This window comes from Schistocerca piceifrons, chromosome 1 (assembly GCF_021461385.2).
Source record: "Schistocerca piceifrons isolate TAMUIC-IGC-003096 chromosome 1, iqSchPice1.1, whole genome shotgun sequence".
NCBI classification, from domain to species: Eukaryota; Metazoa; Arthropoda; class Insecta; order Orthoptera; family Acrididae; genus Schistocerca; species Schistocerca piceifrons.
In genome coordinates, this window is record NC_060138.1 from 243,122,486 (window position 1) to 243,149,838 (window position 27,353).

General features: G+C 41.4%; 1 protein-coding gene across 3 annotated transcripts in view; it reads left to right on the forward strand.

The window, feature by feature from the left end:
• The window catches only part of LOC124786830 (serine/arginine repetitive matrix protein 1-like), a 631,128-nt gene extending 605,090 nt beyond the window's left edge, over positions 1-26,038 (forward strand). For 2 of the 3 annotated variants that reach the window (XM_047254293.1, XM_047254295.1), the window contains exons 12-13: positions 11,725-11,907; positions 22,973-26,038. In XM_047254293.1, the coding sequence (XP_047110249.1) occupies positions 11,725-11,907; positions 22,973-23,077 (288 nt within the window). In that variant the 3' untranslated portion in view covers positions 23,078-26,038. The remainder of the gene's footprint in view (positions 1-11,724; positions 11,908-22,972) is intronic. The other variant, XM_047254294.1, reaches the window with a different exon arrangement.
• The last annotated feature ends 1,315 nt before the right edge of the window (positions 26,039-27,353 follow it).

Consider the following 27,353-nt stretch of genomic DNA (forward strand, 5'->3'; position numbering starts at 1 on the left):
GTCAGAATACAGGATGCCATTCGTGGAAGACATTTCCAGGACGATGAGGAGGTGACTCACACAGTGATGCACAGGCTCCGCCAACAGGACAAGGATTCCTACCGACAGGGCATTCACACCCTTATTTCGCTCTGTAGGAAGGCCTGAGAACGAGCTGGAGATTACCTAGAAGAACAGGGTGTGTAGGCAAGACACCACTCTTTCGTGTGTATAATTCTCATTATGTTCAATATGGAACTGTTGAAGAAAAAAAATGCGGTGCATTACTTTCCGGGCAATGCTCGTACAAACCGTGCTAATTATTCTCGAAGCACCCAAAATGTACTATGAGACAAAACGTTATTTATATGTCTTACGTGTTCAGTCTAAAATTAATTTTTAATTTAATTAGTGTTTATAAAGAGTGACAGTTTGTTTAAGGATTTTGAGAGTAATAGCTGATGTTAAAATTTTTACGATGATGAAAGTATTCTAAATGCTGTTAACTTCATGTTACATTGGAACATCTTTTGAGTGTCGACACTATCTCGTTACAGTTACAAATACTCACATAGTTCTGTCTCATATTAAAATTACGAAGGAAAATAATAATGAATGGCAAGTTTTGTTTTATTAGCATATATGCGCAAGCTTATCTTCGTAGTGTAGTATCAGTACTTTAGGACACACTGTAAGACACAAAAAGTGACGTGCCACGAAAGAATTACCCGAACGGAACCCAACTTGATAGAAGTAAATGTTCGGATAAACAAATTGTTACAATTTCAGAAAGATTGGATTATTTACTGGCTGGCTCAAATGGCTCTGAGCACTATGGGACTCAACTGCTGAGGTCATTAGTCCCCTAGAACTTAGAACTAGTTAAACCTAACTAACCTAAGGACATCACAAACATCCATGCCCGAGGCAGGATTCGAACCTGCGGTTCCAGACTGCAGCGCCTTTAACCGCACGGCCACTTCGGCCGGCGATTATTTACTCAAGAGAAAGAAGTTCACAAACTGGGCAAGTCAACAACGCGTTACTGCCACTGACCCTTATGGAAGCAGTTATTTGGCTTGGCAGCGATTGGCACAGTTATTGGATGTCCTTCTGAACGATAGATATCGTGCCAAATTTTGTCCAGTTTCCGAGTTGGATCGTTGGAACATCAGTATGTTGGATGACGCTGCACATAATGCTACAAACGTTGTCAATTGTGGGGAGATCCGCCGACTTTAATGACAAGCCGAAGACAAGCAGTAGAAACTCTTGCCATTTCTGGGCGGATATTATCTTGCTAAAATGTAAGCCGAGGCTGGCTTGCCGAGAAGTGACGTAAAACGTCTAGCTCAATATCGTCGACGTACGGGTGTGTCACGGATGATAAACGAAGGGGTCCGGCTTTTATTTCTTTAATGAAAAGTCTTGTGACTGGTTTGATGCGTGCCACCACGAATTCCTCTTCTGCGCGAACCTCCTCATCTCAGAGTAGCACTTGCGACATACATTCTCAATTATTTGCTGAATGTGTTCCAGTTTCTGTCTTCCTCTACAGATGTTGTCCTCCACACCTCCAGTGGATGTCATTCCCTAATGTCTTCCGAGATGTCCTGTCATCCTGCCCCTTCTCCTTGTCAGTGTTTTCCACATATCCGTTTCCTCCGCGCAGAACCTCCTCATTTCTTACTTTATCAGTCCACATAATATTCTACATTCGTCTGTAGCACCACATCTCAAATGCTTCGATTCTCTTCTGTTCTGGTTTTCCCACGGACCATGTTTCTACCACACAGTGCTGTGCTTCAACGTACATTTTCAAAATTTCTTCCTCAAATCAAGATCTACGTTTGATACTAATAGACTTATCTTGGCCGGAAATGTCTTTTCTGCCAGTGACAGTATGCTTTGGATGTCCTTCTTCCTCCGTACTTCATTGGTTATTTTGTTGCCTACGTCGTAGAATTCATTACTTTCATCTTGATGTTAAGGCCGGCCGGTGTGACCGTGCGGTTCTAGGCGCTTCAGTCTGGAACCGCGTGACCGCTACGGTCGCAGGTTCGAATCCTGCCTGGGGCATAGATGTGTGTGATGTCCTTTGGTTAGTTAGGCTTAAGTAGTTCTAAGTTCTAAGGGACTGATGACCACGGATGTTAAGTCCCATAGTGCTCAGAGCCATTTGAACCATTTGATGTTACGTTTCTGGCTGTTCTCATTTATGCTGCTTCTAATTACTTTCGTCTTTCTTAGATTTGCTCTCAATCAATATTCTGCACTCATTACACTGTTCATTCGATTTAGCAGATCATGTAATTCTTCTTCACATTCACTCGCGATAAAATAGTCATCAGTGAATTGTATCATTGATGTCTTTTTACTTTGCTTTTTAATTTCACTCCTGAACCTTTCTTTTGTTTCCATTACTGTTTCTTCGATGTACATATTGAACAGTAGGGACGAAAGACTACATCCCTGTCTCATACACTCTTTCAATCTGAGCACTTCGTTCTCGTTCGTTCACTGTTATTATTCACTCTTGTCACTTGTTCATATTGTATGTTACCGGTCTCTCTCCCTAAAGCTTCCCCTTTTTTTCTCAGAATTTCGAACATCTTGAATCATTTTCCGTTATTGAACTTTATCAATCAATGCCAAACCGCATAACTGGTTGCACAAGATCCAGAGGTGAACCAATGCCGTATCGGCTTGATCAATTTGTGAAGTTTCTTCTCTTCAATAAATCATCAATTTTTCCTTAAACTGAAGTCATTTATTTGTCTGTACATGTACATCTACCGAATTCCGTCCCATTGGATTAACTCCTTTGTGCGTCGTTTGATCTTGTTTTGTCTTAGAGTGTAAACCTAGACAAATGCAATGTGATTAACTTCCAGCTGTTTAGAGGACAAGTGGAAGTGCAAGGGGATGCCTCGATGCTCGTCAAACCATGGAGCACTTTGTGTAAACCTGAGTCTTTGGCTTTTGACATCTTGAGACACCAGACCAATTACAAATATATAGGAAGGAGGATAACCCTTGCTCTCCTAGAGTGTTGAAGTAAAATCCTTGTTCATGTTCAAGGTAACCAGAATGAGTGGTTCCAAGTCCTGACACGAAAAATCAAACCATCACAGAATCACCTATGACCTGAAATGCACCCACAATATACTGTGGGTTCAACAACCCATAGCATCGTTGCACTCGAAGTCATGTATCATTTGAAAGAAGGCAAAATGAGATTCACTGAACAATGCTGTGCGAGTCCAGTGACTTACTTCCCAGTTTTTCTTTTATTTGACCCACTGCAGATGAGCATCTTTATGTGCTTCTACGAGCAATAAATATTTCTCTGATGTCCAGTACATGCAGTTCTCTTCGCTAGGTTTGCTGGGAAACTGATTAAGAAGGATTTGCGTTCACTTGTAGGAGCAATTCTTTCGGGTCTGAAATCGATATTCATTATTGAGGGGTTTCACTCTTCTCCACTCCCCAACTTTTGGATCCTTCTACGATCATACACACCGTGTAACATGGCTGCGTGTGGTACGCCATCCCTTGTAGGCGCGCTGGACAGTTAACCTATGTACACCAACAAAGATAGCAACTTCGCTCATTGTGTCGTCATATCGACGTTCAAACATGAGAACTCTTATGCCCCATTGTGTCAAATCTCCACATCGAATCATATTACAGCGCATGACCGTCCAGTGGTCATTTTTCAGGTATTTATTTATTTGGTGAACTTATTTGGTGATTACGGGGAGGGGGTTCATTAAGTAATGTAACACATATTTCTCGTTCTGTTTGTGAAATCTTGTCGAAAATCGTGGAATATTGCCGCTTCAGCCCTTGTAGGTTCATGAAATTCCAGTACGTGGCGGAATTATATGTAACACTCAAGACGACGTTTGTAACGGGTGTGCGTTCCGGGCAGAGAGCTGTCATCGAGTCTCATTTGGATGAAAAGCACAGCATCGCAGATATTCATCGACACTTGCGGAATGCCAACAGAACCCTATCTGTGATCAAAAGCATCGTGAGTCGTTGGGCGAGGCTTCTGACATCTTCGCAATAAGACTGCAGAAACTTGTTAGACCACCGGCGTGTCAGCTGACCACACAAATGTGGCTCCTGCAGTGTCGGAACGTGCGGACACTCTCATTCGAGGTAATCGACGGATCACAACTAAACATTTCGTTGCTGCTGGACGCCTCTGTTGTTACTGCTGAAACACTCGTCCCTCAAAGGTGTGTGCTCTCTGGGTTCCTCGCCACCTAATAGAAGACCACGAAGAGCAACGAATTACAATCTGTGCGGAACTGCTTGCAAAAATCGTTCAAATGGCTCTGAGCACTATGGGACTTAACAGCTGAGGTCATCAGTCCCCTAGAACTTAGACTACTGAAACCTAACTAACCTAAGGACATCACACACATCCATGCCCGAGGCAGGATTCGAACCTGCGACCGTAGCGGTCACGCGGTTCCAAACTGAAGCGCCTAGAACCGCTCGACCACTTCGGCCAGCAACTGCTTGCACTTTACGAGGCTAATCACGACAACTTTTTGTTGACATCGTCACGGGCAATGAAACATGGGTTCATCACTTCAATCAGGAAACAAAACGGAAGTCCATGGAGCGGCTCCGTACCACCTTTCCTCCGAAGGAAAAATTAAAAGCCACACCCACAGCTGGTAAAGTCGTGACGACGGTCTTATGGACTCTTCAGGGACTATTTTGTTTGATGCAGTCCCTGGTGGTGCAATGGTCAACTTAAAACTGCACCCTCATCCGGTAAAATCATGGCAAAGGTCTTCCGGGACTCTGAAAGGTGGTTATTAACGAGGCAAGACACTGGCTCCGGCGTCGACCAGTAGAGTGGCACCATATGGACATACAGGTACTTCCAATGATGTAGCGTAAGGACACCGCACTGAACGGAGATTGCGTTGAAAAATAGGATTTTGTAGCCAAAGAAGCAGGAAAAATATGGTGCACGGGAATCCTGAATAAAACCACCTGCTGCAGAAGAAAAAGTGTTGATCTACTTATTGAAAGCCCATCGTATTAGATTAAGACGACTATTAATTAATTACTCAAAGACAAAGACTGCATATTTTCAGAATCGTAAGAACGTTTCTTCAGTGAGAAGTCTATAGGTGTGTGAATAGAATATTTTGTATGCCTGTAGACGTCAGAAGGTAGAGAAACGACATGTTCATTATAGACGGAGCAGGAGGAAGGATGGGGAAGGTAATCGGTCACCTCGCCAAGGGAACCATCCTACTAGTGGTCTGAAGCGATGTGGGAAATGAAGGGAAAATTAAAAAATTCTGCGGCTCGACATGGGTTTCAAGCGTTTTCCTGATGACGGTGATTTTGATTTGTGAATGAGGACGCTAAGCAGCGAGGTCATCACAGCACATGCATGAATGGTACTCAGACGAGCGTGGTGAAGATCTATTACAAAATAATAGTAAATCGGGAACGTGCATACACGACAATTGAAAAGACGACATCTATAACTTCAGCATCAGAAAATACCTCAATAAAAGTCAGCCGAGACACAGCAGGTTGTCTATATAAAATCAGGGATAACATACCAGTACACACAGGGTTAAAAAAAAGGGAACGGTAACTGTAGCAGTGGCTGGACTGAGTCACTGTGTGTTCCATTAAAATCATATATCCAGCATGTTGTGAAAAAATCAAAGAAAACCTCCTAAACACGAAACAACTCGGCTTGTTATCGGTTAAAATAGAGGCCAGGTCCTGTAAGAATGCAGTTCAGCCCTTTGGTTGTAATATGAAACACAGTTACAATATTGATTGGCGACTCCGTAGTGTCCTGTACACTACGACCAGATAATGGGTATACTTGGAAGGAGAGACAGCTTTGGTCGTATATTTTTGTTTATTATCGCAAAATCGATTTTCGGTCACTTAGTGACCACCTTCAGTGCTAGAAGTTAAAATTTTTTTCACATTACGATCAGAGAGTATAAAACAGAAAATCACAATTATATCTGCATATGAAGTGTTATGTTCATATGCAGATATAATTGTGATTTTCTGTTTTATACTCTCTGATCCTAATGTGAAAAACAATTTTTAACTTCTAGCACTGAAGATGGTCACTAAGTGACCGAAAATCGATTTTGCGATAATAAACAAAAATATACGACCAATGCTGTCTCTCCTTCCAAGTATACAGTTACAATAAATATTACGTATCAAAATGGTTCAAATGGCTCTGAGCAAATGGTTCAAATGGCTCTAAGCGCTATGGGACTTAACTTCTGAGGTCATCAGTACCCGCCGAACTTAGAACTACTTAAACCTAACCAACCTAAGGACACCACACACATCCATGCCCAAGGCAGGATTCGAACCCGTGACCGTAGCGGTCACGCGGTTTCAGACTGAGGCGCCTAGAAACGCTCGACCACAGCGGCCGGCTTATGACGTATCGACAGCTGTGTCTCGCATCTGTGGCACACTGGGCTGCTCGCTACGTAAGATAAAGACATGGATCAGTGAAAAGTGTCCCACACTAGGCCTTGTAAGAGTCACTTCTTCTGCTCGTCTCGGTCGGCAGGAGCCACACCACGACCGTACTGCAGATTTTACGGAACGTAGCTTAGTATTTGTGAATTTCATCCACTGAATCTCTCACCACCACATGGTCTTCTTGGTCACAAATGAGGTGACAGTCAGCACGGGGACTGAACAGCAAGTAGCAGGTGGAAGGAAGCTGCATCAGCGAGTCCCTTTGCCCGTATCCCTATCTGCCACGGAACCCAGCAGAAATTACTTCCTTATCCTGTCTTTCGAAGAGAACAAGAGCCTCATGGAATTATATCATCATCCTATATGATGGTTGCATCTGACCAATAGCGAGAAGGGAAGTAGGAGGGTGTGAGGATATGCGAAATTCCTGCCACCTCATCTACACTGTTGCCCACGGGATGGCAAACAGTTTCGCTTAATAAACTGGAAACTGCTCTGGGAGCCCCATATTGAGGACAATGCCCGTGAACACGACATGGCAGCCAGTAAAATCTCTCTGCCTACACCCGTTTCAACGCCGATAAAATCCGGGTGGCAGTAAAAGCCTCGTTAGATTTCATTTTTGAAAAATGCAATTCTTCCAGTAAGCAGTCAGTTCGAAAAGTAGCCTGGGCCTCTTTATTAGACAAGGGGATCTCCGACGTCACCCCTGGTTTTGGATCTTAACGTCCCCAGTCTGCAGTAACTCAAGGCTCCCCTTCGCCTGGATCCCAAAGGGCTTCGTCGCTTGTGAATGGTGATGGAACAGTCTTTGCATGCGACGCAGAGGGATTCTAACTAGTTTGGGACAGACTATCACTCGGAAGACACAGCGAGTAGACAGCAGAGGCTCACTACGGGCTAGCAACTGGTGTCATGCGATAAGCCTCTCGGGGTGTACCGATCTAACATTTTGGTGGTATCCGTATTCAAGATGATCCTGCACAAAGGCTTTATAAAATTGGAGATCACGTGCCGTATCGGCTCTCCAAGACCTATGACTGACTGATTTTAGGATCATTAAAGCACTGTGACATCTCAGTTTCAGTTCTTTAAGGCGTGGCAGCCACTTAAGTTTCTCGTAAAAAATGGGGCCAAGATAACACTTTCTTAAATGTGAGAACAGTAGCTTCCAGTTTTAAAACTCCAAAGATAATTTAAAACTTTGTTGTTACACCATCCCTCCAACTGCATGCTCGTCAAATGCAATTGCCGATGAGTCGTTGTAAGGTTGGAATAGGTTCAGAAAACGGAGAAGTCGTCCACAAACAAGGAACACAGTAGAGGACGCCGTACTGAGGATGTAATACTGTTCATGAGTGACGAATTCCATGACACTTCGAACACTACCACGAGGGACACCTTACCTTCACTTAAAACGGTCAGGCAGGGCATTCCCAATCTTGTATCGAAATACTTGTCGGCGAGAAAGGACTGTACTAAAGTGGGTAGAGATCCACGAAACCCCCATATATTTTTTTTCCTTTTTCCTCATTTTCTTCTCTAATAGAGTAGCAAATATTGTAAGCCGTTTCTAAATCGATGGAGACACTGATAAGGTGTTGGTTACAAAGTAAAACATGTTGAACTGCTGCTTCGAGCACATTCAGGTTATCGAGTGTAGAAAGATACCTTCTGAACCTGCTTTGAGAGTGACGGAGTTGGAACCTGATTTCGAGGGCCACACTAGATTCTGGTTGACAATATGCTATAGTAACTTTCCTATGCACCTGGTCTCACTAATGCTATGATAATTACTGCGCTAAGTCGATCCTTCCCTAGTATTAAAATGAAGATTAGAATAGACTCTTTTCATGAATTTGGAAAGTCTCCTGTTATCTAAATTTCATTAAGAGCTGTAGAAGTAATCTCTTCACCACCAGTCCAGTTGTTTCAGCATGCTGTACGTTATTGCGTAGTGACTGGTTGTGGTATCACAAACCACTGACAAAGCAGAATCCAAATCCCACAGAGACATAGGCTGGCTGTATTCCTCAATGTTGGTGGCATTCAGTTGAAAAACATGCCTCACGTGAGTCTCGCGATAAGGACGGAACGCTGGACTCTGGTTAGAATCGAGCGTAATGGTCTTATACGACTGAGCCATTGCCTGAGAAGTCTCTCGGTGATGTTATGGAACACTCCTGCTCTCGTACTGCTGCTATTGGCAGTTGTGAGTTCCACCCTGAGATTCTCCTAACAGTTTCCATTCTTTATTTGCGGAAGTGAGACTATTGAAGGAACCAGGACGTCTAGCCAGTATCTGTGTTTACTCTCCCAAATCGTTCTCCTCGTCTCCGTCCAAGGCATTCAAAAGGTTGGAAGATTCACATCCCTATGGCGGCGACTGAATATTCGAATAGTCGTCATTCTGTCCCTGAATGCACAACTACACACTTCATTCCACCAAGGTCCAGGCTGCGTACAACGTGTTACCACTGACTTCGGGATGGATGCATTAGCAGTGTGGTGGATAACAGTTGTAATGTGATCCACCCAGTTCCGGACGCCGTCTCACTAATCGAAAACAGCTAACGGCTTGTAAAGCATCCAGTTAGCCATTTTGAGCAGACATTTCGGTGGCTTCGTTTTGAAATCTGCCCCATCGGACAGATGGATCCAGGTGGGGTATTGGTCACCACCCCGAAGGTCCTCATCTTCTTCCCAGTGAGGATTGTTTGTAAGAACGAGCGAGCATGAGATGCGGCCTGTGGTTGTAAGAGAACCAGTAGCCGTGCTAAAGCGTGTAGTTTGAGCAATGTTCATCAGTATGAGGCCTATAGTTCCTGTAAGATCGTCAAGTACGTGAACTCTGAGACAAGAAGTGTTATAACCTAATAGCACATTGCGGGCATTAAAGTCTCCTAAAAAGATAAAGGAATGGGGTAGTTCACGAAGAAGAGGACCTCAGAGTCAACAGGCACATTACAGAGCACACTGTGACAGAACAGCGACCAATTGTAGCGTAGTGTTTAAGGGGAAAGATGAGGAGAGGAATGTGTCCTTGACGAATGGTGTTGCACCACGTTTCACCCTGCCACCGCTAAGGTCGTTTCTGTGTAGGTGATAACCTCCTAATACAGGCGCATCACTCTGTTAAAAACGAGTCTCTTGGAGACAGAGAGAAAAAGGTCTGTTCTGTTTTAGGAGTCTCAACTCCTCCATATGAGTCCTGTATCCATTCACATTACACTGGAGTATGGGAGTCATTTCTTCTATGTGGTTTTGATTTACCGCTACCCTTGTGGTGGGTGGTGAGGTACATGTAGAGTGAGGCGGAATGAAGGAGTTGCCTGGATCCGGTGACAAGGCATTGTACTCCAAGACATCCTCCACATGAGTCACATGTGCCAGGCTGACGCTTGTTGACGCCTCGGACACCTTTTGACATAAGCTTTGTGAGGCTTTCCCTTTGAGAATGATGGGGAAAGGGGGCGTTGAGGGGCATTCTAATTCTGAGGTGTTTTCGACGTGCTCACTGAGAAAATGTTGCTCATCTCTTTTGTCGTAGTTGCCTGGATCGCTACGTCTTTATTCACCTTACTTTGATATGTACGGATGCAAATACAGGTTCTGGCGGTAGGTAATGGTACGTTGGATGCCGTCTACGACGAAGCGTTCACCTTGGATACACATTTCTGCACCATGAAATAACACTAATTAGCAAAGACCAGGGGTTTTGTTACCTTATATTTATTTTTCGCTTCTGTACAGGGGATCAGCATGGTCACTTTTAATTTCTGAATTTACTATTGCTTAGCAAAAGCAAATCAGTCTCGACTCCAGATTGGGTGGCTCCAGAGCCAAGACAGCGTCGTGTGACCAGATCCCTTGCCTTTGTAGCATCGCGTAAGTTTAACTGTCTAAGGCCTAACCTTTAGTTCGAGGAAACCTGCCGTAATGTGTTCAGGCAGAGTAGAAGAACTGAATGTCACAGTAAAAGAGACGCTCATCTCAATTCCTTCAATACTCCTTCGTATCGTTTGCTCCAGATCCACTATCCGCTGTGATTACCATTCTTGTTTGAGTTCCGAAACGTCTATGCCATATGACCAAGCACTTTCTTCAGGTGAATGTGTTATGCAACTCAAAAATTATGACACAGTCACTCAAATTTTCCGACTTCCTGCGAGGTTCCACCTGCTTGCTCAGTTACTCTCGACCAATAAGGAACCATTTCATAACCGCTTAATAGACTTTAAGGTACCATCAAGACCTTATAAACGTTGAAGAATATAAAAAGTAGACACTACTTCAGATGTCTCTCCTTACTTTTGGTAACTACAAACAGTTTCTGCTTTACGACTCATTGATTATTGAGAGCCTTCATCAATCGTTCGGATGAGTGGGTGTGAATATTTCCTGACGGTACACTAAAAACGCTGGTAATTGAAGAATTAAATTTCGAAGGTTCCGTCCCACTCTCACGAGCTGCGAGGGAAATTGTCCACTCAAACAGAACCCTGGTTGCCTGAGTAAGCCTTATACAACCAAGTTGCGGCAGGTCCCCACCGGTCGCCCGCGACCAACTGTTCCACTTCAACAGCCCTGCATCATATCACCGCACAGCACCCCTTCAGACAAACGGTTCTTGTAGACAGCTTTCTGGTCTTCGCGACCAGGCGTTTAAGCAGGTATCACAGTTCGCTGTGACGCATATCGTTCCACGTCAGAGCCGCACGGCGGTCGCTGAAGCATGCTCAAATATTACATGGAGCCGTTCACCATTCCACGTCTCAGGAAACCCAGAGTTGCCAAGTCTTAAGCCAGCAAACGAATGTTGACCACCTGAGGTCCCAGAATGCGAGTCCAGCGTGCTTATCACTGTACCACTGCTGGAAGTCAATAGTAATTACTCGTAAATACCTCTCGCTCTGTGACTAAATTCTGAAACTCTATAACATTACTTGGTAAACTACCTAAAACGATTTAATTAAACTTATGTGTTAGTTTTTCTTTTCTTTAGAGAATTTCCACCAGTGGAGATACAGTACATTATGCCTGTGGTCCATTACGGAGAAAAATTGCTAGTTGCGCGTTAGTCGCTGTTGCTAATCTGAGAAGCAGTATAACGTCAAATAGTTATCCACCTAGACATTGAAATGGAGCGATAGATATTATAATTAGTTAGATGACAATTTTACAAGTAAAATACAGAATCTGTGCACGTATGCGATGTTGTCGATGTATTTGCAGAAATTGAGCACGAGAACAGCGAGATGGGAGACGCCAGACACGACCACGGCCGCCTCGTTCTTCCCTGTGGCGGTTCAGGACAGCGATATCAGCCTAAGCAGCGACTACTGGGACAGCGGTGGCTTGGAAGCGCTGCCCACGTGGTTCCGTCTCAGACATCGTGGCAGGAACCACTTCCGAAAGGTGCGTAATGTCACAACTCTGTGTCTGTTACCATTTGCATTGAAAGTGTGCCGTCAGTAAGATATTTCACGGCATGCTTGATTTCCCCATTCGCCCAGAAATATGTGCCAGCGTAAGTTATGCGCGCCAGTAGCATCAGATGGCGTGGGTTTTGGTGAGCTGGCGAACATAATTCAAAAACGATGTTAGGCTACGTCCTACTTAAGCGACATAGGCGACTGGCAGTGTGCGACTACTTCCGGCCACAAAACAGGACTGTAGCTATAGCTACGAAAGTTTCCAAGTCCTGCGACATCCGTACCACTGCTTGTTGCCCAGTGTAACTGGTCATGAGTGAATTTTGTCACTGCAGAGCGCCTGGTAGCAACAGCAACAGCTGTGACTCATCTCGGCGAAGCGCTGGACTGGTCGCTACTGTGAAATACATATCATTTGATTATAAGATAACTATTAGGTTAAAACATTTGGTTCTTTCTCATCTTACAGCATTATATCTTTACTCGGTAAAGGACTCGATTCCTTCTGGTTATTCGTCGTAGTTACTTAGCTGCACGAAGCAAAGTAAATGACTCCATGAAATCTTTAAATACGTAGAGGTAAAAACGCATTATGCAGACTTTTCATTTAGTTCATTTTAGGCCATACATTTCTGCATATGAAATGTAGCCAACATATCGAAATTGCATTTTAGTTTCAGATCAGAATGGTATCTCTCTTCGTTCTCGAGTCTTCGAGTTTTCTGACTGGCGAACGGTTTTCGCGCGGTGTGCACACCGAGAATCACGGTTGTACAAATTTTCGTATTTCGTAAACAGTCCAACATATCGAAACGAGCACGCAAAGCGAACGTATTTTGTCGTACATTGACATTCGAAACGTTTTGGTCAAATCATTGCGTGGATCTCAGACTCGGTATAAATTACATGATACCTCACAACTGTTGGGATAGCTTTAAGGAAAACACACGGAAGGTCGACCCACGTGTTTAGTCATTTGTTGTTTCAGGTAATACACTTTATTACTTAACAGAAATATTATCATTACAATTAAAAAACCATGTTGAAGGAATCAAAATTGTCACAATTAAAACTTGAACAAGCTCAATCCATAAAAAACTAATTTTAACAATTCTACCATTAAGAGCATGGCTTGAGACCGGAAGTGTACAGTTACCAAAAACAAGAAAAGATCGCACCAACTGGGCGTGGTTGCAAGCAGGTTCCACAAACAATTTATTGAAAAATCAATTACAATGACAGCCATTAAGTGTACTAACAATTTCCAATCTTAAGCAACCGTTACACAATTGGATAACATCCATCCTATTACGCAAAGCATCACAAGCCACGTCACTGATTGTAGCTTTTGGAAGGCCGCTTAGCAATGTATAAGCCTTAATGAAAAATTCCTTAAGCAATAAAATCACACAGTCCCTCAAAACAGACAAACTGATAAAGTATAAAAATTAAATATTAATCCCAGGCTGTGCACTCCAACCAAGAATTTTAAAAAATGACGCTTAAATAAAAATGCAATTGCCCAAAATACGGGGAAATTGAGAGTGCATGCAATTTAAATGCAACTCCCAACTGGTACAGACCAGCAGAAACATTGGCAATCAGCTTTAATAAATATACAATCGGCCAAAATTCGGCTTCAGCTGGGAGCTACAGCAAATGGCTATCACAGTCAACAAAGAACGAGCAGCCAAACTGCGCAAAGATTGAAGTTAGCTAATGACCGTGGATCAAGGTAAGGCTCGACAGTTTATAGTGATAAGTAACAGACCTTAAATGTAATGCGCTGAAAAACAGTGATAAGAGTGCAAGGTTTAAACGAGTAATTAAATAAGTTTGAGAGAAGGAACCTCTGGCTTGCCAAATACGCCTTAAACTTCCTGAGTTTAATAAATTCACCAAATAGAGCAGACTACTGGTTCCCGCTTAACGGCGACACTCCGCCGTGGCTCGCATCAGTCTACTTAACTTGAGCCACCACGACGCGGCTGTTAGCGGCACCAGACGACGTGCGACGACGGAAGTGCCGCCACGGCAAAAAGCAAACACTGCTCTGTTCCGGGCCCGGGGAAAAGGAATGCTTCGTCTGCCGCCAAAGCTTCCCTGCCAACAGACATCAAAAGGCAACAGTAAACTGCGCAAAGAAAGCTACATACAAGAATACACGAAGAGTAGAAAATCTGACCCAATTGCACGAGCGACAAGCGATACAAGTTACACATTTAGCACTGCTTAAAATTACTATTATTCATAAGCCAATATATGAGTGCCTGCTGATGCAGTAACTCAAGCATACACACCAACAGAGGTTGCTTTGCCTCCCACACAGATTATTTTACAATTTAATTCCCTTCATGGAACTTATAACGGGGAATACCCGTACACTTGCACGACATATGGCCTGGAACACAAATTGCAATCATTAACACTTACTGATGATCGTGCACTCAGTCACTCGTAGGCCTGTTAATATAACAGTTCCAATTTCACATAACACATACATGGCCTTACAATATCAAGTAATGAAAAATAAGAAAACAACGCTTAACTCCCTCAGGTGTGACGGAGCCGTGACTTGCGTATTGCAGGGGCGGGGTGTCATAGCATCTAATCCGTACAGACGGACGTCGAGGTGCCGTCAATTTTAAGCTTGCAGAGAAGGGCAGGAAGATGTCGACCAGGTTGCACGCGACATCTGTAGATATTCCTGCAGCTCGCCGCTACTAGTCCTTAAGCGAGCCGGCAAAGCTTGCCCTCGACTGATTTAACTAGCTGCACCTTCTCGAGACCCCCATCGGACAGCCAGAGTCCTCCAACAGCAACAACTTGCCAGCAATATGTCCTCCCGCAAACTCCCTCTCCAGGCCCCGCCACATACGATCAAATCGATACCGGCAAGTCAAGTAGTTAGTGGCGCCAGTGGAATTGCATGCTGGTAAGATTGAAAGCGCCATGGCTCATTATGCAATGGGTTTTTGTCCGAATTTTCGTAGCTAAGAGAAGAAATGAACGAATGTGGAGTCATTTTGATAACAAATTTGTTAATAAATTTTAATTACTTGAAAGTAATTAGGGTAATTAAGAAAATCATATTGTGGGGAAATTGAATTATTTCACGAACAGCTGCTGTAAACGAATTGTCCAAAAGTTTACCTATTCAAGGTCTAGCTATTTTATGTATAAAAAGACTCAGTGGTTTGTTATTTAACTGTCGAAAAGGCTTTCTTGGAATCAGGGGCTCAATTTAGCACATTTCGAAGACTTAAGAACCAAAGAAGGTATAGCTTTGCTCATGCTTTCTGAATAAAACACAGAAATAAATACAAAGGTAAAAAGAAATCAGTCCTGTATTTTGTGACATGGTTTTACTAAAGGAAATATAATAGTTAACAGGAACATTTGACGTACTTTTGAGTGATGCTCGAAATCATTACATGCCAAATGAGGTGCACCGGATGTGTATCTAATCTTGTATTTGTTACCTTGAATCAAATCATTTCACGAAACATTTGACATTCTTTCAAAAACTTCTGGCCGCTTTCATTATGCAGGCTACTTAGATTAACTGAAATACTTAGCATTACATTGATTGCCGATGAATTACAATCCCGACAATTGAATATCGATAGAATTTGCTTGTTGAGCAGTGAGCTTTATTTCGAGTTGGATGTGTAAGTTATATTGGGACAGGAGTGTATACACTTGTATATTTTGGCAGTACCTTAAAAATATAGTGTAAGATGCACTGTAAAGAGTATAAATAAAACATAGTACACAAATGTGGGATACCATATAACTGAGTTAAAATGTAAAAAGTTACTAGGTACGAACCAAGAATTCGCGAAGATGGTTTTTAACCTTCCTGGCTCTCAAATGAAGGAGTAGGAGCAATTGGGGCAGGGGTCGCAACCTGAGACGTGGCTCCAATGTCCTGTTCTCGCCCCAGGTACCAAGGAAAGCTTAGTGACCAAAGCGCGTCAATCACAACGTTTATTTCTTTACTTATTTATATTTTATCTTTTTTCTGTTATTTTATCTTATTTCAATCGAGCGTAGCAGGAAACCGACGTCACGAGAAGAACATTCCAATAACCAGAGAATAACCAGTACCAAGAGTGGAAAATGTGTGAATCAACTCATCATTTCAGGAACAGCTCAACTCTGCGATGGGCTATGGAACACACTACAAAGAAAATTAGAGAAAAATTGTTTGTGTTTGGGATCGCGGATAACTGTATAATGCCGTCCAATAAGGAAGTGCCAGAAATGAAGAAATGAAAGACATTTCTCTCCCGCCAGCAAATAAGTAGTGAACTCTGTTCCCACTTACGGAGTTCGTATTCGTTAGTGGGAAATATCCTGAGTCCAGAAAGAGGAGCAAATGAGAAGATATCTGATGAGGAGTCGTACCGATAATTAAGGCACCAAGAAACATAGAACTATCGTCGATATGCACACCAGGCAATGCTGGTTTGCTTCCAAAACATCACAAGTGGCAGCAGTGGGGTGCCTCCGGGATGAGCGTGTAGGCACCAGCGGCATACTTGCTTCCAACCAGAGGTTGTTGAGAGTTTCGGAGAGAACATCAGGCAACGGTTGAATAGAACAGGAAAAAGAAATACAGTAGAAGACGAATGGGTAGTTTCAAGAGATTAAATAGTGAAGGCAACTGAGAATCAAACAGGTGAAAGGACAAGACCTAGCAGGAATACTTGTATAACACAAGAGAAATTGAATTTAACTGATGAAAGGAGCAAATTTAAAAATGTAGGAAATGAAGCATCAGAAAGGGAATAAAAATGTATAAAAAATGACAATAACAGGGAGTGCAAAACTGCTAAACCGGAATGCCTACAGGAAAAATCTAAGGATTTAGAAGCATATTTCACTAAATGATAGGTACTGCCTACAGGAAAATTAAGGAGGCCTTTGGGGAAAAACGAAGCAGCTGTACTGTATGCATATTAGGAGCTCAGATGGTAAACCAGTCCTAAGCAAAGAAGAGAAAGAGGTGGAAACAGTATGTAGAGGGCATATACCACGGAGACGAACATTGAGGCAATATTGTACAAAGGGAAGTGAACGTAGATGAATATGAGGTGGGAGATACTTTACTGTGGAAAAAGCTCTGAAACGTCTAAGTCGAAACAAAACTCCAGGAATTGATGACATTCCGCCAGAACTACTGATAGCCTTGGAAGAGCTAGCAATGACAAAACTCTTCCATCTTTTGTGCAATATGTATGAAACAGGCGAAATAGCCGCAGACTTCAAGAAGAATTTGATAATTCTAATTCCAAAGAAAGCAGTTGCTGATAGATGAGAAAATTAGTTTATCATTTTAACAAATCATGGTTACAAGATACCAACACCTGTTCTTTACAGAAATATGGGGAAACTGGTAGAAGCAGACCTCGGGAATGATCAGTTTGGATGTCAGAGAAATGTAGAAACATGCGAGGCAATACTCACCCTACGGCTTATCTTAAAAGATAGGTTAATGAAAGGCAAACCTACATTTACAGGATTCGTCGACTTCGAGAAAGCTTTTGACAATGTTGAGCGGAATAGTCTATTGGAAATTCTGAAGGTAACTACGGTAAAATACAAGGAACGAAAGTCTACATTCAACTTTTACAGAAACCAGATGGCGGTTCTAAGAGTCGAGGGGCATGAAAGGGAAGCAGTGGTTGAGAAAGACGTGAGACAGCGCTGTAGCCTGTCCGCAACGTTATTCTGACTGTATACTGAACAAGCAACAAAGAAAAATTAGGAGTAGGAATTAAAGTTCAGAGAGAAGAAATAAAAACTTTGAGGTTTGCCGATGACATTGTAATTTTTTCAGAGACAGTAAAGGACTTGAACGGAATGGACATTGTTTCCAAAGGAGGATATAAGATGAACATCAACAAAAGCAAAATAACGATAAAGGAATGTAATCCAATTAAATCATTTGATGCTAAGGGAATCAGATTAGGGAACGAGAAACATAACGTAGCAGATGAGTGTTTCTATTTGGGCAACAAAATAAGTGATGATGACCGAAGTAGAGACGATATAAAATCTAGACTGACAAGGGCAAGAAAAGAATTTTTGAAGAAGAGGAATGTATTAACATTGAATATAGGTTTCAATGTTAGGAAGTCTTTTCTGAAGGTATTTGTGTGGAGCGAAGCCTTGTATGGAAGGGAAAAATGGCAGGCAAACAATTTAGACAAAATGTGAGTAGAAACTTCCGAAATATGGTGCCACAGAAGAACGCTGAAGATTAGATGTGTCAATCACGTAACTAATGGTGAACTACTGAACTGAGTTTGGGAGACTAGAAAGTTGTGACCTAATTGACCAAAGGGAGGGATCGGTTAATAGGACGCATTCTGAGACACTGAAGGATCACCAGTTCAGTATTACAGGGAAGTCTGAGTGGTAAAACTCGTAGAGGGAGAGCAAGAGGTGAATACAGTAAGCACATTCAGAAGGATGTATGTTGCAGTTGGTACTGGGAGGTGAAGAGGCTTGCACAGGATAGAGTCCGTGGAGAGCAGATTCACGTCAGTCTTCAGACGGAAAACAACAACAAATTAAGTAAAACTCCCGTTTACTCGGGCAGAAGCTCGAGTGCTGCAGGACTGCTAGCATGGCTGCCTGAGATTGTGTGGCTTCATCTTCCACAAACAAACCGGCGGTTTCTCGATATTTAAATAAATAGAAACAGATATGGTGCAATTCCGTGGTCTGTAATCTGTAGTGGTTGCCTTTCCGCTTTTGCTGTAAACACAGCTCATTAGCAAGGAAAACATACGGCCAAGGCTTGGGCCCTAGCGTTTAATTACCACCGGAAAGACAGGTTCGGCTCATTTGCGTTGGTCGAGAGGTATATAGCCTGCTTCTTTTTGTAAACAGCGATGGTAAACTTCTGACGATGCTCTCATCTAGAACGAACTCTTCTGTTTGTCTCAAAGTAACATCTTCCGTGTTGGCGTATTTTCCTTTATTTTCTCACCGCTACGTGCAAAAATTAAATACAACCTTATATAAATTGCAAAAGCAGTAACGTCTAGCACGATGAATATTTCCATAAGATCCATACTGAAGTGAATAGCAAATTAACTCTCCTTATGTTTCTTCCCTCTATTCAAGTGAAATGCATGTCTGAATAGCAGTCAAAAAGCAGTTCCTTCGTTTTCAAGTGTATGTAGTTTGTAATATATTAAATGTTTATAGCTGCCAGGAAATCAAAATATCTTCATTTGTGTAAACGGATCACAAAGACCCAGCAATGTTGTAAGGTGGTCGCTGCAAATGTGATCGTTTCGATTACTGATGGACCTGAGTATCGTCGCCAGACATCGAGGAATGCGAAAAAATAAGAGACGTCAATGAACGTGATCGCCAAATTATCGAAGTATATATCGTATGTTACATGGACTGAATGGACCAGATTTTGTTGTTGGTCCACACATGGAGATAGCTGCTCTTAGCTGCTCTTGAAGTGTACCAAGCTTCCTCCGGTATTGTATTTTATCCTCTATCCATTTGTTTCCCATTCACAACACAAACTACACTGGCAACTATCCAACACACTTAAAATTTTTTCCTTAGTGAAAGATGTTATCCATTCCATCACTAACGCTTCCATACGTGTGATAAGGGGGTGATTGGTCATGACGGGTCCCCCTGCGTGCTCTTGATCTTGTCCCTTGTCATCATATACTTCTTTATAAAAGTGTCACTACAGCTATTTGCCCTAAAAGTGATTCGTGTATGTGAAGCTCGCCTTCCGGACTGTTGGTATCACTGTTTCTGGGATGCTCGCGTTATAAATGTCTCACGGAGTTTTTTTAGCTTTGTGCTACTGCCTGGAGTATGAACTACACAAGCTACGGTCATTTCCAGGACAAATGCTGAGAGAGAGTACAACATAGAAATCTCTGGCAACAAGGGACTAGGTAACTAGCACCTACGAATAATGTTCACGCCAAATTTGGCGGCTAATTCCTCCAGAACCTCAACATGAATACACGGGTTGGAGAGCTCTTAAAAGACCGTGAACAGAAATGCCCCGATCCAAAAGCAAGTTAGTTAAATGTATAATTCTAGGATATATAGATCAATTCTTTTGAGTGGTGAAAAACTCAGTGTCGCATATTGCAACCGGCACACAAAATACAGTTCAGTGCAACGTTACGTCCCTACTGCTAGCCGCTACAGGGCAGTAATACTGGCGTAATTATAGTATGAAACAATTGCATCTACTGTTAATTTTTGTTTATTTTTTAAATGATCACACAGCAATTTGACCGTATTGTTGTTTACTTAATTACGACCTAGGTTCCGGCCTTTGATGCCATTTTCATGTGATTCAGTATATGTCAGTAACATACTGCCGGACATCAAGCTGAAGATTGACCTTAACATTAGGAAAAATTCCCCCCCCCCCCCCCCCCACAAATTGCCTATGTAAAATCATCATCCTGTAAAAAGATCAGTAAATAGTAGTGGGAGCACGTCGCATGTAATAGAAAGATGTTTTATTGTTTGTGATCGTTGATATCTTTATAAACTGAGTATTATTGTTTCTCAGATTTTATAAATTTTATTGCATCTGACATACTATTAGTAAATTTCTTAATTCACTTTCAGTGAAGAAACATCTAAAATTGATCCCACAATGCCGTTCAACGATCACACTTAATCAAGTTTTCCTGGTTAATTAGTGCTGCTGTATGAAAATGCATTTTGGATTTCATTTAGTAAATAAAAATTGCGTTTAAAGTTTTTCAGTACAGTTCGATTAATAAAATATAGCACGGTACATCAGTGCTCAACTTTAAAAAAATTGCTCATAAAACACTATAATTGTTTTTGTAGACCAGTTTCGCTTATACAGTGTGTTTCAAAACTCGACGGCAAAACTTCATAAAGGGATTCGTCATGTAACAAGGAGAAAAAGGGCTATGTCAGCATGAGTCGGGAAATGCACAGTTGCCGAGGAGGAGGAGGAGATTAGTGTTTAACGTCCCGTCTACAACGAGGTGATTAGAGACGGAGCGCAAGCTCGGGTTAGGGAAGGATGGGGAAGGAAATCGGCCGTGCCCTTTCAAAGGAACCATCCCGGCATTTGCCTGAAGCAATTTAGGGAAATCACGGAAAACCTAAATCAGGATGGCCGGAGACGGGATTGAACCGTCGTCCTTCCGAATGCGAGTCCAGTGTGCTAACCACTGCGCCACCTCGCTCGGTAGTTATTTGTGCATGTTACTGTTAAGTAGTGCACATTGACAAATTATAAGGACATAGATGTATAGGATGATTCCGTGACGATATCACAAACTTTCAGGGGTGATAGAGCAAGATAAATCTATCAACGTGAGACAGTGGACCCTGATCCGGAAACGAGCGAGTCGAAAGTTAAGAGCGAAAACCTTTCTGACGCATCTTAGAATGGATCTCATCTACTGCAAGATATTTGCTTTCCATATTTTGAAAGGTAGTCGTATGGACCAAAACAAGAGAAAAATGACCTGTAGAAGCACAAGCCCTAAGGCGCATACCTTGAGACATGTCGGCACATGTTCATTTCTACTACTGTGAAACACATCTCTTTTGCTGAACGTGTACTCAGAGCCCTTAAGTGGGGTAAGACATCAAACGGGCCGACTTGGAGCAGGAGAGGCACCAAACGACATTTTAATTTGCACTGTCTATAGTTTTACAAATAAATTCATAAAACTTTGTCAACATGACCAGGAGGGATTCAGAATTCACACTCTTAGCAATGTAAGTTCAAAAATATAACAAAAAAAATTTTTTTACGCGTGAAATTTCATCATTTTTTCACTTACTATTGGCTGCATTTGTTACTATAGGTAAACTTTTGTTTATAAGTCAGAGAGATACTTTGATGAATTTTGCACAGCATACAAACCATACTTACAGGTGTATGAAACTCTAGAATTTTCCAAATCTATTAAAAACTGTGGTAAAAAATGAGATAATTAACCATAAAATTTGAGTTTTTTCTGAACATGAAGTTTAAAATGTAACAGCTCATTCATTTTTTCATTGATTAAATAAATTCTAGAGCTTCGTACACCTGTACGTATGGTTTGTATGTTGTGCAAAATTCGTCGAAGAATCTCTCTTACTTATGAAGAAAAGTGTACCTATAGTAACAAATGCAGTCAATAGTAAGTGAAAAAATGATTAAATTTCACACGTAATAAAAATTATTTTGTTATATTTTTGAACTTACATTGCTAAGAGTGTGAATTATGAATCACTCCTGTTCACGAGAAAGTTTTATGAATTTATTTGTAAAAGTATAGACAGTGGAAATTAAAATGTCGTGTGGTGCCTCTCCTGCTCCAAGTCGGCCCTTTTGTCGTCCTACCCCCCTTAAGGTCTGCGTTTTAGACCTCATGTTTACTACAAATATTTTCTTGTTCTGGTCATACTGCCTTCTCCGAAGATATCGAAAGCAAAGAACTTACAGTCACTCATATTTATCACAACGATATCTGTAGACTCAACCGTTTCCGGACCAGGGTCCCTTGCCTCAAATTGATACTTTATCCTTACGTATTATCCCTGAAAGTTTATTACATCACGAAATCATCCCGTTCATCCACGTTTACATAATTTGTCAGTATGCACTGTGTAAGAGTAACATGCTCGAATAACTATGCATTTCCAGATACATGTTGTCACAGCCTGGTTTTCTTCTTTTTATGTGGAAAATCCATTCCTGAAGCCTTGCGTCGAGTTTTGAAACACTGTGTATAGCCATCCTCAAACCAAAATATCCACAATAAGTTGCAACGTTGGCGGAATCGATGAAGTCACTTATGTAAATTCAACATCTTGTTGATGCTGTCAACAACGCCAGCTCACCTTCAATACTTCGCGGTCTGACGGTATGATGTAAACCGACCGCCAAGCGCAAATGAACAGCGTATTGGGATATTTATAATTCAGTTTTTGTTAAGCGATGGCTACAGTGCCTGTAATTGAAACGTTGTCCATTACACTTATTTTGTGTTTGTCAGCAGGGCGCTATGGAGGCACTGATGAACCGCCACCGGGAGGAGCAATGGCTACGGAGACGCTTTGGACTGCCCCCGGAGAGTCCTCATCAGCAGTTCGCAGGGTAGCCTGGTGACGTCACAGAAGTCTTTTCTGGTCGCCGCATCGACGTTCCAGCACCAAAGGCGCGAGAGTACTGTTTACTGTCTGGGTGCATGCTTCGTCTCGAGGACTATTTGGAAATTAGGGCCGCGGATGTTACTAAGAGACTTGCAACGGCCTAAGTTCAATATTCTCTCGGCGTTGTCTTGTCAGGAAATCAAAGACAATTTTATGTCTGTATGTCAGTGAAACCGGACGAATTTCTTAACTCGTCTGTTTCGAGCGCGCTTGACTGAGTATCTACAGTCTCTATATGTTATTTGTAACTGAATAAGACATAGTAAATTCTATTCCTAATTTAACATAACGGATTATTTGCTATTGCATGCATATCTTGGAGACAGGAAGTGCTTGTGAACTTGGAGAATGGTACATAAATCACTCATTATAACCAGTTTTTGTATATTTGTTACTCGAATTTTGATGTACCAAAGTGATGTGGCCCAGTAGTTTGATCACATGAATGATGTACTCGGAATGTTTCGATCTTAAAACTCAAGATCTTGGAGAGCTATATTAGACCAACACCTACATTCTGCAAAACACTGTGAAATGCATGCGAGTATTAATTTAATATGTTTCCTTCTGTTCCACTTACGGACAGGTAGTGGGGAAACGCGCAACAACCTGAGTGTCTAATTTTATTTTTATAATCTTCGCGAAAGTGGTATGTCAGAACACAAGACTATTTATAAATACGACCACGAAAATGGATTGCGACTATTTTCTACCAAGATTTGTGCTGGAAAATGACTACCACAGATCTCTTGAATCATTTATCTCGCAATACTGTTTGTACGAAACTATTTTTAATAAACCAGAAGTGCACTGTTCCTGCTGTAAAGAGAGCAGAAATATACGGCTTCTTAGATTAGCATCCGTTCGGAAGAAACTGCATTGTGAGTGGAGCGATTTGGGAATTCTCACATAGTCATCCCAGGGGGAAACAATAACGCTGCCATTTATACTGTGGTGTCAAAACCATCTATGTTCATAAATGGAATGCCAACGTAGCAAGTTAAAATATGAGATACAGCAAGTCTATCATAGGCGTGAAATTGTGATTGTGTACCAATGTAATAGTAAAGTGTCCATAATCTGGATCCCTTGATCTCTTCAGAAGCCATTTCACTCCTAGGTTTGCGGTTGAGTTTCTCCCTTAGTACACAGGTTTTAGGATGTACTAATACCAAAGTCATACTCAGTCTAGTGTCACTGGATGAAAAGTCGAGACGAGACGAAACACTCTGATGCAGAACGAGGCAAACAAAACGAATCTTATGACTCAAACACCACTCACTGCAAGAAAATTAATCGCACAAAGCGTTTTCTTAAAAAGGACACAATAGCAATAGGATGCGCATCACAAAACATCTATGCGAAAATATAGATATCTCTTATCTGTTTTTCATTTCGTTCAACGGAATACTGAAAAAAGAGAAATGACACACATTATTCCACTGATTTCATACGACTATTACTAGATACTGACCATTAAAGTATCATTCACTACTAGTAACACATCCCCCTTTCCTCAGTACATCTGCTTTCCTAAAGTACCAGCGAAAACCAAGTATTGTTTTCTAACAAACGTACGAAGCAATCAAGCTCGTTTCCACAAGCTTACGGTAATAAAAGTACCCTGTGTCACAATTTTTGTATTCAGCGAAAGAAGCTGAACTCATTGACGATACGGAGCGTGATAATATTTGTTGTGTTCCCTGCATTCTCAGAAATTCCAGTTGTTACCTCGGAGACCTAGTATCTGCGCGCTTTAGACCACAGTTACAATCGTAACAAGTTTCAACGATATTAACGATATCAGAGACACAAATATTTATTGTTTCCATTTAAAAGCTCGTGATTGCATACACAAGCTAATTTGAATATTACCCACATTATCAGTGTATTTCCTTTCAAATTACGACCAATGAATAAACTCTGTATAAAATAATTTGAAGATATTTGAGAGCATCGAAAGAAATTAGAACGATATGGAGCTGAGAAAAATTTCTGTTACTTACCGTTCTGTTGGTCCTGTACAGCAAACATAAATATGAGGCGAAACTAAATTGCAACTTCATTGTTAAATACAAGAAAACGATGGAGAATTAGAGTGAAGAAACCAATAAATGATTTCCCTCTAGTCTTCCTCATTTATTGTAAACTGTACTCAGTTTCAACCTGAAAATCTCCACTGTGAAGCGACTGTGGCCTCATAAATGCACTAGGTGTCATATGTGTACTGTTAACTACAGTTGTACGGCTAATAGAAACAGATAAAAGTAGGAAAAGTGAAAAAAGAACGACTTTCCAATGTCTAAGAACGGTGCGCAAAATGGTAGGAGACAGAGATTGTGAAAATGTTTGCGATACGTTTTCAGCTAATATTTCTCGAAGAAAATATATCAAGATCTCAAGCTATACTTTTTATAAGACTAAATCCGAAACTAACTGATCAAAAAATTCTGAATATCGGTTTATGTCCGTACTTTCACAATAGTGATCTATTTGCCATATTGGAAAAGAAAAGAAAGTAGCTGTCAGTCATTTTAATCCTATTTCACCGAAGAACTAAAGATTTTGTCAAGACCTGTCTCCATAAGTGTGTGGCCACAAATTTCTTTCTCACTGATTTGCCGTGATACATATGTAACAATTGAAAAAAATGTTGTAATATTCGTATTATAACCGATTTCATGTGAGAAAGTATCATGTGATCCTATTTGCCTTTGTACTAGGCAACTTGAAGGAGCAGCGAGATTGAGCAGGTAGCAATTATTTTGGACTGATCAATTATTCTTCTGAAGTCCACTCAAATTTTCAAATTTTTTGAACAGACACACCCAGTGCCTACTGAGTATAATAAAGTGAATATCATATGTTTGTAAATTCTGATTTACTTGAAATAATGTAACTGTGTAAGACGCAATAAAGTGTATGTATTTTAAAAGTTGTGTGTTTCCCTTGTGGTTTGTTCCTGATATTTCAGTTTCTGTTTTCAGAGTCTTGCAATAATTCGTGGGAGATGTAATTGAGAACAGTTCTTAGTTACCACACGGGCACCAGTCACTATATCATATGAATGGGAGGGAACTAGAAGACACTTTTATGTCCAACATTGGGGATAGTATAAGTTGCAGAAAAATACCTGTATATGCAATTCGAAGTCAAACACTACATGCATTTAGAACTACTAATTGAAATATTGGTGGTAATGAATATTACTCAAACAATAATTCCCAAATGTGCGTATATGGTGATACCTGTAATAGGTATATAAACTGACGACTCATGTGAAACAGCATTAAAATTTAAAATTTTTGACTTCGTGAGAGAACTATTTAATTATCTCTTGTAGGTTTACTGCAGAGATACATACCTTTGCCTAGTTATCGATTGCCGCCAACAAATTTCGTCTTTATAAAGAACTCTCTGAGTTCCACTGAGCGGGCCAATCAGGTGCCCTCTCGCTCGACGGAGAATGTGGGTATCGTGTTTGAAGAGACTCAGAAGTTTTAATGAGTGTATGGCGAAGCCTTGTCTTGGCATTCGAATGGTGGCGTTCGGTATTTGTGGTGGGACGGGGTAGAAAGGTTCAGTCGGGCTGTATATAGAATTTGCATAATTGCAACGTGAGTATGTTAATCATTGACGGAAATCGTGTACTGCACGTATATTAATTTTCTTGGATCGTATTGACAAGTTTAAGGTAGGGAGTTCCAATGGATCTTTTATGACTTTAAAGCATATTGTCCATATAGTGATATGGTCTTTGTTCTTTCTCGAAGACACTAGATTTCCATGTGCAGTGCAGAGTCTGTGTGCTGTTAATATATTCGATTCGCTAAATATATCAATATCGCACTGTCTAGCAATGACTTTTATTTAATATTTTCCGCTGTATATAGATTGACACTTGTCTCAAATTGTTATATGTTGAAACTTGGAGTGTCCTGCATTGCTGAGCAGAAATGTCACACTTTCTCTGGCGACTTAAGTATCTGTTGGACATAATTATACGGGTTTCTATTCAAATAGTTTTCAAATTAGTTAGTTTTCCTCTTTACCACATTACTATTCAGGCAACTGTAGATGTGACTGGTGCTGTTCTGTTGCGAACAGGCAGAACGGACACCTTTTTCTATTCATAATTCTATGGGCATGATGGCTGTTCCATGAAGAGATTGAGTGCGGACCCTCAACTAACATCTCAAGCCCTGCAGGAATCAGAAATCTGCG